The 14,080-nt window shown below is 37.7% G+C and overlaps 1 protein-coding gene across 4 annotated transcripts in view; it reads right to left on the reverse strand.

The window, feature by feature from the left end:
• The window catches only part of rptor (regulatory associated protein of MTOR, complex 1), a 343,625-nt gene that overhangs the window by 228,881 nt on the left and 100,664 nt on the right, over nt 1-14,080 (reverse strand). For all 4 annotated transcript variants that reach the window (XM_065253269.2, XM_065253268.2, XM_065253267.2 and 1 more), the window contains 2 exons: nt 3,719-3,877; nt 2,615-2,761 (listed from right to left, as the gene is read on the reverse strand). In XM_065253269.2, the coding sequence (XP_065109341.1) occupies nt 2,615-2,761; nt 3,719-3,877 (306 nt within the window). The remainder of the gene's footprint in view (nt 1-2,614; nt 2,762-3,718; nt 3,878-14,080) is intronic.

The raw sequence follows: 14,080 nt of genomic DNA on the forward strand, positions 1-14,080 counted from the left end.
GCTCTGATATTCATTGCATGCCATGGAACTGTACCAACTCACTCACTGCGCGAATAACAAAATCTCAAGTGCAAGGAAATCTCACAGCCACGCGCATTACATTACTCAGGTGCAAGAAGGTCACCGGGCAGCACGAAATGCGCGTTGGTACTGATAATAATAGCATAATTATTTAAAACTATAATGGTCAAACATGCCAACTATAGTTATGAAGGCTAGCGCGGTCGGCTGTAGACCTATATGTCTGACTATCGTAGCGAGGAAATGCCACTATCTAAAATCACATCTTGTGATGATTAACTATCATGTGGCGTTTGTCGGACTTGGGAGCACCAAACATACCTTTAGTAAAGCATAAAACTTCAGCCCTCTCTATTTGCGAGAGGAGCAAAGTACCATGGTGACATCAGTCAGGCAGGTGAGGGCTTACTGACCGCGTGACCCGTTAATGCTGTAAACTAATTTCTCCAGCTCGGGATCAAAAAAGTTTTATTATCTTCTTGATTATGTAAATGGACAGCAGTAATTTAAAGCATTGATTGGAGTAACCATAAGTTTTGCGCAGTTATTTACGGGATGATGCAATACGTTATTTCGTTTCGTATCTGCTTTGAAAAATTATAATTAAACATATTAACTATAGTAACATGAAATAGTATTTATTTTCGTTTCTTTTGAGTTTAATATGAATTATGGAACAGTTTTTGTCATTGTTTGTAACCCATTTTATTGTGCAATAATTATTTAACGTTCAACCCGTTGCGTTTGGAGGAGTGCGTTATATGCACGGAGTTTTCCCCGAAAAACACTCTAAAAATGTCTAAAGAAATTGGAATCAAGGTTTTGCTTACAAGAAACAATGTTAAGCTCGGCATGTTCTTTCTAGTTTTTTTCAGGTTGCTATTGTATGAAATGTATTGTACAAAATGGGTTATAAACGATGAAAAAAATTATATAATTATTATATTTATTATATATAAAAATATATATGTATTGCTATATATATATATATATATATATATATATATATATATATATATATATATATATATATATATATATATATATATATATATATATATATATATATATATATATATATATATATATATATATATATATATATATATATATATATATATATATATATATATACCATAAAACTTCAAATAATAGCCTAGTCCCAAATAGACGCCTGTCTCTTTTAGACGCCTGGTGTGATGACAGGTTTGGGTAAATAAACGCCCGTCTCAAATAAAGGCCTGGTCTGTTTTTTAGTTTCGGGTTGTATTTAATCTTCTAAAACCCATCAGATCGTCTGTTTAAGCCAGTTCTATGGTGCAGATTGAACACGCTAAAGTTTTGATTACCGGTAGATGTCACATGACAGACGCAGTCGTTCCATTACTCATCACTATGACAACACAACAAGGTTCGTCCAGGATTGAAGTGAAGATGACAGTAGCGAAGTGGCAATCGGGAGAGTCGGGATTTTCCCGGTGGGCCGGTAGTGTTTTGAGGCTGCTGATAATAGCCGGGCTTTCAGTCTTTTGTCATCCATGCACTCCCGGCACACATTGTATTTCTCACGCGGAAACACTATTTATCATATTTAATATGCTGCAGCGCCCAAAATGTATCTGGCCCCACTGCTCTCTCTATCAAGCCGTCTCCCCTGGAGTTCTAGTTGAGCGAGCCAAAAAAAAACAAAGAAAGAGGCTACACAATAGCCAATCAGAAAATAGCACTGTTGTATCTGGGTAAGATTTCACGCAACAATCCTCGTTTGCTTTATTTATGCTGCCAATAATTTAAGACTGTTGTTATAACACGAACCAATTTGTTAAACACATTCAAATTATAAATAAAACGTAATATGTGGTAATCTCCTGCTGTCATGCTGGAACAATTTAATTAAAAGCCTGTCTCTTATAGACGCCTGTCTCTTTTAGACGCCTGGTGTGACGATAGGTTTGGGAAAATAAAAGCCCGGGCTATTATTTGAAGTTTTACGGTATATATATATATATATATATATATATATATATATATATATATATATATATATATATATATATATATATATATATATATATATATATATATATATATATATTTATTATACCTATGGAAATAAATATTATTTTATGTTGTTATTGCTAATATAATTTGTTGTTTTAATAATAAATAAGAAGACCTTTCCGATGCTTTGCGGGGGTGGGGGGTTGTGCTTTTGGGCTTTGGGGGTTACTGTTGTGCGGTTAACCGCATAACCGCATGATTTTTTTTATGCTTCACCGCGGTGAGAAAATATCCTAACCGTCACAGCCCTAATCTTGACTACTCTTGATGAATAGTATACATTCATCAAATACTTCCGCGTCAAATTCGCTTAACCCCCCCCCAGGCCATTCTGAAATACAGTTTTTTTTAGGAGAATCCAATGGTCTTATAAAAAACACTAATTAATGAGAAATCGTGCCAGACGCACTTAGTGGGTTTTGCATGAGCTCTTGTATATACACACATGCATTTTTTCTTCTAAAAAAATAAAAAGCAGGTCAATGTAAAGTAACAAGAGAGCAGAAATGCTTGTGTGAGTGATATTACAAACCTCCAGCTCTTGCTCCCTTTGCAGCGCAAACTGTTTGAATGACTTGACAATGATTCCTGCATTGGAGCAATCATACACAAATATGGAGGGACTCCCCATCCACGTCTGTAGGTCATAGATGGAGAGAGGGATGTACTGGGTGTAGTTCTATAAGAGCAAGGGCAGAAAAAAAAACACTTTTGTAATTCACACCAAGAACTTGAACTTGTCGTGCCTGCTGTGCAGAGAGATTAAAATATTGTCGCTGCCCGATGAAACTCATGTATGTCCAAAGCGGTTACTTTTCAGGAAGTGAAAAAACACTGTATTTCAAAAGCAGTTGAATGTAGCGTTGTCATACTTGGTACGGCATCTTTACATGTAACCATATTCTTGCCAGTGTTATGATATAATCCACATTTGACCAAAATTGAGTTTAAATGGACATACGTCCATATTTTTACAGTAACGGTGGTCGATACGTGTTCTTCCGATCATTAATTAGAATGGCCAAGTCGCGTTTCATATTGACAGATGAATACGCTCAGTTTATTAAATAGCCTACGTCTTAGTTTATTAAATATGCTTAGTTTACTTAATATTCTTTATAAATTTATTGAATGTCTCTTGCAAACTATGAAGGGACAATGAATCAATACCCTGACATGGTAATGCGAGACAGATACTTTGTTTGCACAGTCCTACTGTAATTTTGTCACTCCTAGACGTACGTCTGGTGTCAGGGGGGAAACGTTTACCTGGATGAAGGAAAGTCATTGTCTCATCAGGCTATGTTTATTCAGCTATCCAGTGCTGAGCTTCGATGAAACTTCACGAGACCAGCGAGATGCTTCCACAGGGCGGGAGAAACGCGGCGTGATTGACAGCTTTGACACCAAATGGATATACGTGAAAATCAGATGACATGATTTCACAACTTTTCATTGGCCATTTAGATACATGAAGCATACTTTATACGGAAATGAACCTGGACATTCAATCCGTCAAAAAATCTAAAAATTGACAAACTGGACATACGTGGTTTTCATCGGACAGCGACGATAGATTTGTCAGGCTGCACAGCTCACCAGTATGAGAGTGAATCTTTAGATGATTTTATCTGACCTTGTTGAAGACCCAAATCTCTCCATTGACAGTGGGTCGTGGAACACCATGGCCATTATAATGAAAGAGAACACGTTCCTCTTTAGCATTTCTTCGCAGTGAAGTACACAATTTCTTCACCTCATCAACTGTAGGATCCAAACTCTGCTTATAGCGGGCCTGGAACAAAGAGAAAGAATATTGCATTGAAATAATGAATCTGAAAGATACCTAAACTCTAATTATAATCACTAGCTGAACTTTAAAATAGATTTATCGTAATTTTAAAAAAAAAAATCTACTTAAAGAATTGATTCATCCCCAAAATAAAAATTTACAGGTCACTGTGTAAGGTCTACATGCTGCTTGGCATTACTGGGGTAGGAAAGAGGAAAGCCATCAAGTGCAGAAAGGACCTCCAGATGGCTGTGCCTTAAAGGAATAGCTCACCCAAATACTTTGTTACTGTACTTAAGTAGATTTTTCTGGTATCAGTACTTTACTTCGCTTTTTTTCTGACAACTTTTTACCTTTTCATCTTACATTTTTTTTTCGTACTTTTTACTTCTTACATTTTCAAACCAGGCTCATTACTTTAGTTTTAAGCTGTATTTTTTTTTATAAATAATAAACAGGTCAAGAGATTTGTCTTGTTCCCAATCTTCCCATGCAATCTTTCCCTCCGCCCCTGCACTAAAAAAGCAGCACACATCTCAGACAATGGCACATCAAATGACACAGGTACGCAGTAGCCCTTCCCAGCTCCTTATTCAGTTGCATTTTTCTTGGGTTGTTGTTTAGGTGCGTGAAACAGAACACTCAACTTTACACCAAGTAGCCACACAACAAATTTATTTACCTTGTCTCTTGCAAACATGTATGACTCGTAAGCAGCTCATGTAATTCACCTTATTTTTCATGACAACAAGGGCTGCTACATTGCGCTCATTTTGTCAACCTACTTCCGGCCGCATAAAAATGGTGAGCAGCTGAGGCAGTGGCTGAAGGCGTTAAACTTAAAAAAGCTCACTCAAGCGCCCTTATGTTTGTTTCTTACCAATTTTAATGGACGGGAAGCCGACTGAGGAACACCCTTATCCCGAGTAATAATTCGGCTACGATGTTCCGGTAACTTGAAGCCACGCCAGGTGTTGAAAAGGTGGTCAGTTTCAGGTAAGCTAACTTAGCTAACTATGTGCTTTTTCGCCTAACGTTAGATTTGTGAAGTCCGTTCTACGAATACACTTAAGATCTGTAATGGTAGCTAATAAAATGCAACTATTTTGAATGATTTTCATTGCCCACCTATATTTTTATATATTTACGATATTACAACGAGATATTGTAGTACATTACATTCTTACAGTAGCTCAAGTGATTCCTACACGTTACCAAGATTTCAGATGCTAGGAGGTCAGTTCATTTCCCTGCTGAAAAAACAGCATCAAACCAGCATGGACCTAGGGGTGTGACGGTCATTATATAACCGTGAGACTGACGGTTATAGTTGAACACCGTCATTAGAACTCTATAACCGCCAAAACAGTGTTTTACAATATAAAAAAAAAAAATATCATAAAGAATTTTTAAATACTATTTAAAACAATTGTTAACAGTCTGTGTTACACGCCCTATCATGTTCTCACGCAGTGAAAAATACAGAGCGGAGCAGACACTGACAACGCGCTGACATCCAGGACAGACCAGGTTACTTTTCGGTAGGGGTGCTCCGATCGATCGGCCGCCGATCGTGATCGGCCGATAACGGCATTAAATGACGCGATCGGCACTCGCTAAATTTGCCGATCTCAAGAGCCGATCTTTCTGTTTACTATTGTCATCATAGCATTCCTGATGCGGCTGCAATTAGAGACCATTTTACACAGTGCGAGCATTTTGTAACCCGTTGCTCATGTGTGACGTGCAGATTTGGATCTCTCTCTTTGCCAGAGATATGCGTATTTTCTATGAGGACGCTCGCCGGTCCTCAGCGCGATGCGTCTTCACATCCCTATTGTAGTGTTTCTATATGCACGGAGCACTTTCAATAAACTGCAGACACAGAGTGATGTCTATTAGCTTGCGTTTTAATACCGAACTGCACACTAGCCCCGAGAGACTGACTGCACAAGGAAGTCACAACGACAAAGCCCACACACGGTCTTAGACTGCCCCCTAGTGGCATTAACATGTACTAGCAACATGAGTGTATGCAATACACTACACCTATCAAACAGCGTATACAACACATATCTATCGCTGACAATTGCATCCTCACGACGAAAGTTTATTACTTGCATTCGTTTTAAAGTTATGAAGGTTTAAACTTCCATTTTCCTCACAGCTACTCTTGTTTGCGGACACCCGCCGCACGCATACACAGCAGCCTGTCATCAGTGCACGTGAAGAGAATGATCTCTCCCACGTCTTAAAGCTACAGTATCCTAATTCATCTCTCAATAAAATTACTCTCTGCTCATCAGTGAAAACTGTTGTACTTCATACGAATGCGTGTATATGCAAACTCTGCTAGATTATAGATAAAAGATTCCCATTCCACTGCCATTCTGTGATCGGCACTGATCGGCGATCGGCAGATCATGATCTTGGTGATCGGTAATCGGTGATCGGCCCCAAAAATGCTGATCGGAGCATCTCTACTTTTCGGTTACTTTTGATATTAAACAAAGGCTCACATTTGAAATCATCTCTTCCTTCTAGGTAATTTATAGCATCAAATAAACATGAATGACCATGAGAAGGAATGTTGTTTTAACCGTGGAAAGGCGTCAGTACACTCTGCTTTTCAAGTTCAAATCCTCCCATGCTAATCTACTAACTCTCCTGAAAGCACATTCACTGCTAGTTGTCTTGCTGTTAATTTTAAATAAACGTAGAGCAAGTAGCTAATCAGTGTCTAGTTTATTCAAACGCCGGTTTCACATCGCAAGCTTGAGCACTGAGCAGCGCGTCTGCGGAGAGCGTTTGCCGCGCCTGGCACACCGGCTGCGTTTGCAGCGCATACTGTGCAGTTTAATAGCAGTATAACAATCTCAAGTTCACATTACTTTCTTTTGCATGCATTTATGAGCAAAACCTCTTCAATACGCTTTTTAATCCACATTGTTTTCGTGCTGTTCTGGTCCGTGTAATGACAGATATAGACACAATTACAGACATAAAAAGCCCATGGCACAAATCTGTTTCTCTAAAGGTTATTAAGATAGATGATAGATAGAGGATAAATTTATGCTGGACAGAGAGTGACAGCGCAGTCTTCTGGCAACAGTGTGCTGTTTAAATATTTCATTGCTTTCTGTTAAATTGCTCAAAGTCATCACTGTTTAAAACACACTTGGCATCACATTCATGATTTTATGGTAAAATGACACTTTCGCGTCAATCCACGAGCATTTAAACGAGCAAAACGTCCTCCCCCCAAACGGCCGACGGTTATGTTATGAACCGTCACATTTGACTCATGTCATAACCGTCATCACCAATTCTGAAACTGGCACAGCCCTACATGGACCAGCATGGGAATTATGCTGGTTTAGCTGGTGGTCACCAGCATATCCTAGACCCAGGCTAAAATGCATATTTGAGCTACAATAATTTAAAAACACCTGGTACTGACATACCTCAACATATGAGTACCATTGTTTTGTCACAAGATGCGCACCAGTCTAGTTTTTTGTAGGGTTTGTTTGTAAAAACTAAAATGTCCTAATATAATTAAGGCCTATTCCTGTAAACCCTGTCCGAGAAACTGCTCCAATGTGTTAAGCTGGGACAAATGTACAGAACTCTGCTGAGAAACAACCATCTTTTCAGCTTTACACAGGGTTGATATTGCATGCATTACATTAAGTTGCAGAGTACTTTACCAGTACATACACCAAGAGCTTCCAGATAAACACTTGGGATCAGCTTCTGATGACTCTGATAAAGCTACGTCTTAATTTATAGCAGGGTGGTCTTGCTGAAAATTAAGCTGTTTCTTAGTCCATAGTTATTTTTATAAACCTTTACTATGTGATAAGATGTTACCTGGCTGTCAGGCAGTTAAATTAAACCTTTAGAGTGTGATCAGATGTCATGCAGTAATATTAAACTTTTACAATGTGATCTGTTGTGCAGATATATTCAACCTTTACTATGTGATCAGATGTTACCCGTCATGCAGTTATATTATTAAACCTTTAGTATGTAATCAGATGTTACCTGCCATGCAGTTTTATTAAACGTTTACAATGTGATTAGATGTTATGTCAGGAATTTCTAAAACCTATGTGAGCTTTGTAGATTCCACTTAACAGGATTTAAGTCTCCTGATTTGAAGGAATAAGTCTTGGCAAGTTTGCAAATGATTTCTATCGTGGTACGTTACAAATGAAAACGAACTGGTGAGTTATTAGACTGGTTGGGGTGCACATTTGCTTTAAAGACGACGAAATCACTGTGTAACAGTACACGACACAATGTGTATTGGTAGGCATAAGTACTCTAATAATCTTTAATGCTGCTCCACCAACTCCTCCTTATAGGACGAAGTAGTTAATTATGTCCTATAGGTTACCTGCTGCGGCCACAGCCACTTCATATAGTCTACCCACTTAACAACTGATGGGACAATATTAGACTATCCGGGCTTTGTATGCAAGTTTTCTCCGTGCTCCCAACTTAAAACATTTACATCATTAGCATTATTTGTCATTTTGCTTAAGTGGTGAACTACAAACAATCTACTAACCACTAAACTAGCAACCAGATGTGCTGTGCCATGTTAGCGGAAGTCAGTTGACAAAATCCGGAAAAGCAAAGAATAAAAAAAATGGGCCACTGGAATAAGGTGAATAAGTTAGCTAAAGTTTGGCTAAAGCCTATATCATGGCCAATCTAATGTACTAGTCCATTGATAAGAGAGACACTGCAGGTGGATACAGCAAAATGTGCGTCTAATAATATCATCATAATCACCATATACAAATGAGGCATTAACAAATTAAAATGCACTAATGTCTAGTGCCCCCATCTTGGCGCACTTATATTGATTATTGGTTAAATTTAGAATTGATTACAAGGTTTTAGTTTTTGTATTTAAAGCCTTGCATGGTCTGGCTCCAGTTTATCTCAGACCTTATTTGTCCATATTCTACTCAAAGAACTCTCAGATCCTCACATCCTCTGACAAATTACTAGCCGTTCTGTTGTCTCAATTGAAATCTAAAGGTGATAGAGCCTTCTCTGTGTTTGCCCCTAACCTGTGAAAGTGGTAACCTTTTTGTTAGGGTTGTCACAATCCCACTTTTCCGATTCCAGAATTCCGTATATCAGCGGAGACCGATATCTCCCCGATACTATTGTAATTAAATGTGTATAGTTCTTTCTGCTACATCTAGTATAATTTTAAATGTTAAAATCAATCACTTAAAATGATTTACAAGTTACAGGAAACATTAGTAAATATTAATCATGACAGTGTTTAGGAGAACATATAATAGGTACGTTTGATCAATTAAGTATGCTAAATATTTTTTCTTGATTGCGTAAAACTGTCATAGTAAAAAAGCTTTAGTGTGCAGATGGTTATTTTGTGCTTGACCGGAGTTTTATGCACATTCCGGGTGCAGAATTGATGCGCCTAAATCATCCTGTATGCGCTTATGGGCTTCCTGGGTGCAGAATTGATGCCCTTGAATCATCCTCTGATGGGAATCCTTGCAAAGCAATGGAAAGTTTATAACGGTTAAAACACAAAAAGAATAGATGCATTGTGTTCTCAGCACAAAGTAAATTGCATCCATTCAACGGCTTACTGAGACTTTATAAAATCAGATCTTTAAAATAGCCTACAGTTATCTTGTGTGTCGTGTGTGAATGACGCTTTCATCCGCCCGCTTCACCAGTGCAATAACCCAGTTTGCGAGTAAGTTACAGTGTTTCTGTGATCTTAAATCTTTAAATGTGCGTTTGTTCCTTCAAATGAAGCTATTGAGTGTATTAAAAGACTTTGAATATAGTGCATAAAACGTTTATGATGATTTTATAATACATTTGTCCTTTTAACTCTTTCCCCGCCATTGACGAGATTTCTCGTCAATTAAGAGAAAACGCTTCCCCGCCAATGACGAGATATTCCGTCTTTCCGCAATACCGCTATTATCCACCAGGTGGCGCCCTTCCGCAACTTTTTAAAACCGGAAGTATTGCCCTATGACAAGCTGCTGCATGTCCGTGTCTGTTTTAAAGATCGCTCTGAATCGGATCTCTATGAAAAGTCCGTCATAAAAATGGAATTATTTCTGCTTTTTGCTCAAAATATGGTGTTTTTGCAAAAACCTACCCATCTTCAAAAGCTGATTGCAAAAGAACCACTAAAGGTAGGATGAAACGGTTTTTTTTGTTTGAAAGCAGAGGGTCTGTTCTTTCATTTGGTATATTGTATGTTTATATATTTAAAGAAGAACATTTTCTGGAAGGCATTAAACTTTGGTGAAAATCATGAAAAACGCTGGCGCTGGCTGGCAACTTTTTTTAAAAACGCTGGCGGTGAAAGAGTTAATAGCTTGTCAGTAACAACCACGCTAACGCACATATCGGAATTGGATCGGTCATGTTATCGGTCCTCGTTCCGATGTCCGATCCAGCCAAAAAGTCAGGATCGTCCCCGATACCGATCCAGCATATCGGATCAGGACTATGGAGATCCACAAGAGTCATGCAAAATGTAATAAAGAATAGTGTTGGGCGATATGCCTAATTTTTCAACCGTCATATCGTCAGCCTGTTAGATCGCCGATACACAAGCTTATCGCCTGGGGGCGGAGCAATTAGTTTACTTATTTTATTCTTTATTTAATAATTTATCAACTTAATTATATACTTCTGCGTATTTTACTTTTTATAATTTACTAATTATATAATTTGTAAAAGTTAATTACATTACATTTTATCTGAGGAAATGACACACCAGAAATTGTAGACTAATCGTTGTTCATAAGTGCTAGCAAAGATAGAGTTGGTTAACAAGAAAAACGTGACATCACCTATTTGGCAGTTTTTTGGATTTAAACCAGATGAGAAAGGAGAGCCCAAGGACATAACTCAAGCAATCTGCAAAGTTTGCATGAATGTTGTGTCTGTAAAAGAGTCTCAAACGACATTTGCGAACTCACCACCCTGCCGAGGCTGCTAAACTAGAACCAAAAGCAGCTGCTGCAGTTACGGTCAGCAAAGTTCCGACTCAGCAATCCATCGTCGGAGCTTTTTCAAAAAGTACCAAGTACAAGCGAAACAGTGAAAGGTGGGCCCGATGCACGGCAGCTGTTTCCAAGTATATCGCAAAGGAGATAGTTTCCTATCATACCGTTGAAAAGGAAAGTTTTAAAGAATTACTTCAGACATTTGACAAACAGTACAAAGAGACAAACAGCTGCCGGGCCGCAAGTACTTTGCGAAAACTGCTATCTCTGATCTCTACAATAAAACGAGAGAGATCATCGCAAAAGATTTGAAAGTGGTTGATTTTGTCGCTTTGACTACAGACATGTGGTCAAGCATAAATATGACCCCCTACATGGCTGTTACAGTCCATTATATTTCAATGTGCATGTTTTGAAAACATTAAATTACACATTAATTACAAATTTGTTAAAATGCTAAAAACAAAGTTGTGACTGCTGAGTTAGCGCTACATGCCAATAAATGCTATATCATATGCTAGCGTTTAGCTGATTAGTTGTTACTCAAAATGTATTTTTGTCGGATAAGGGTTCAAAATATAAGGTCTGTTTACTAATGTGAGCTTCTGGCATGAGCCTCAGAGTAGAGCAATCAGAGCAGAGCTCAACATTATTATTCATGACCCTTTCAAATAGGGCAAAAATATACCATTTCATTCAAATGACAAATTCTAGGGTTGTAAATTGACATGTAAAAATGTTTCTGGATAATTTTTGCACTTAATAAAGCAACATACCTTCTATTTAATTGTCAAAGAACAATTTAACATATTATGACAACACATCCTATGGCACCTTTAATCTTAGGTTTCATATTTATTAGGGTTACACATGTCAGAAACAACAAATATAGATTAGGTCTATTTTATTTTTTATTTTATATTTAACTTTTTTGTGATGTCAGTGAAAATTCAGACTGGGCAAGTAAAATACTGAACCATCAGATTTCTTCCCAATCTACTCCAGCACTCCAGTATAACACATTTTACTTATTTAACAGCCATTACAAAAAACGCAAACAAAAAAGCTTACTACTGTAGTTAGCAATTATATTATTGTTTGTGCTTTATTATTTTATGAGCAGTCTATTTAAACTACATACACTACACTGTTACAAGTTTGCAACTCTTCAGGTTAATATGGGATTGCCATGGAAAACAATGTCCCTGAATCGTTATGTGTAACAACGTGTCCCATATTTTGTGCATAAAACTGTTAATATAAGAATGCTTTTTTCCTCACACACTTACCGGTAGCTGCCTGCATAATCATGCACAGGATCGCGTCTCGTTCAGGGCAGGCTGAGCTTTGGCGCTTGAAGCGCGAATGATGCAGCACGAATGTAGACAGACCAATCATAAAGCGAAGTAAGTTAGAGAGGCGGGACTAAGGAAAGGTAAAGCCAATCATATTAGCGATTTGAATTTTGGAGGCGGGACTCATCTGTTAACCGTTTGTGTGCTACAAGCGCTATTTTTCTTTATATAAGATTTTAAATCTCATTTAAATGATTTCTGAATAAATTCATGTTAAATTAAATAAGCAACAAGTAAAAAACACAAGAAACAGACATACATCAGTTGTTATATGAATAAAGATCATATTATTTTTTTTTAAAAAGCACCCCAGAAAAAAAGCGCACTTTTTCTCCAGGAATAAAAAGGGCAGGTGCTCAAGCCCCCTTTGATGTCTATGTGTGCACGTGCCTGCTGACCGTGCTTTTGGCATCTGTTGTTCAATTAATGGAGCATTCTCTCACAGCTGGCAGAGACGACGAGAGCTCCGCAAGGCACAAGAACAGCCCAATCTACCTCAAACCATGCTGATAACGGTAAGTGAACAAATAAATCTTAATTCATTAATGTTTCCCTAGAAATATTATAATAAATAGCCTAATCCTAATGATAGACTAATGAAAACTTTAATAGCTAATAGAATAATTGTTCTTTATTATTACTGTTATTATTATTATTATTATAATTAATATTATTATTATTATTATTATTATTATTATTATTATTAATAATAATTATTATTATTATTATAAAAATTATATTATTGTTATTATTATTGTAGGATTGTGCAACTCGTTGGGGATCAACATATGTCATGATAATTAAAATCCTGGAACAACTCCCTGCAATCAACGGGTTTTTGCTGATGACAAGTGTCGTCGCACGCTCCCAAACGTAACTTGGCAGGACATTGCGGTACTAGAGGCTGTCAAAGATGGGTTGCAGCCTGCAGCAGAATTCACTGATATTTTATCAGCTGAGAATTATGTGACCGTCTCATCTCTGCTGCCGATGCTGCTTCTAATGACGAATATTCTGAAAGAGGAGACGACTGATGTAAATATGACAGCAGAAATTAAAAAAGGAATCTTACAGAAACTTGATTCGAAATATGATAACAGCACACTTCAGTTGTTGCGCAAAGCCACCCTCCATGACCCACGCTATAAGGTTGACCATATTGATGCCGAACACCTTGATGTGCTCAAAAGTCAGCTTGAGGTTGAGATGGAAACATTCTGGAAAGAAAAAAAAACAAGCCACCTGTACGCATACGAGTGGAGGAGGAGAAAGAGGAGGAAGAAAAAGAAGTAGATGAGGCAGCTGCTGAGATGCAGCCGGCTAAGCGGACCAAAACACTGGGACGCCTTCTGGGCAAAATAAAGCAGTCTACGTCCGCAATACCCGCAGACCAGCGAGCAAAATTGGAGATCACATCCTACTTGCAAGAGGAAGTCATTGATGGGGATGAAAAGCCACTAGAATGGTGGAAAGAAAACGGAAGCCGTTTTCCTTAAATGGCAAACATGGCTAGAAAATACCTGTGCATTACCGCAACCAGCACTCCATCGGAACAAGTGTTCAGTGCAGCGGGCAACATAATAACTCCCCACCGCAACCTTCTCAAACCTGAGAGAGTAAACTAGCTGGTTTTCTTATCAAAAAATCTGCAGGCACCTGAATTGCATAATAATAATTGTTGTCTTAATTGTTTCTGGCTTGTGTTTGTTTTAGGAATAAGTTTATTCCAGTACATTTGAGATAATTTAATTGTTTTGCCCTATAGTTTAAGTTATTGCATTGTTTTTATTTATTAAAGGGGCTGAATGTAAGTTATTACTTTA

Source organism: Paramisgurnus dabryanus, chromosome 7 (assembly GCF_030506205.2).
Source record: "Paramisgurnus dabryanus chromosome 7, PD_genome_1.1, whole genome shotgun sequence".
NCBI classification, from domain to species: Eukaryota; Metazoa; Chordata; class Actinopteri; order Cypriniformes; family Cobitidae; genus Paramisgurnus; species Paramisgurnus dabryanus.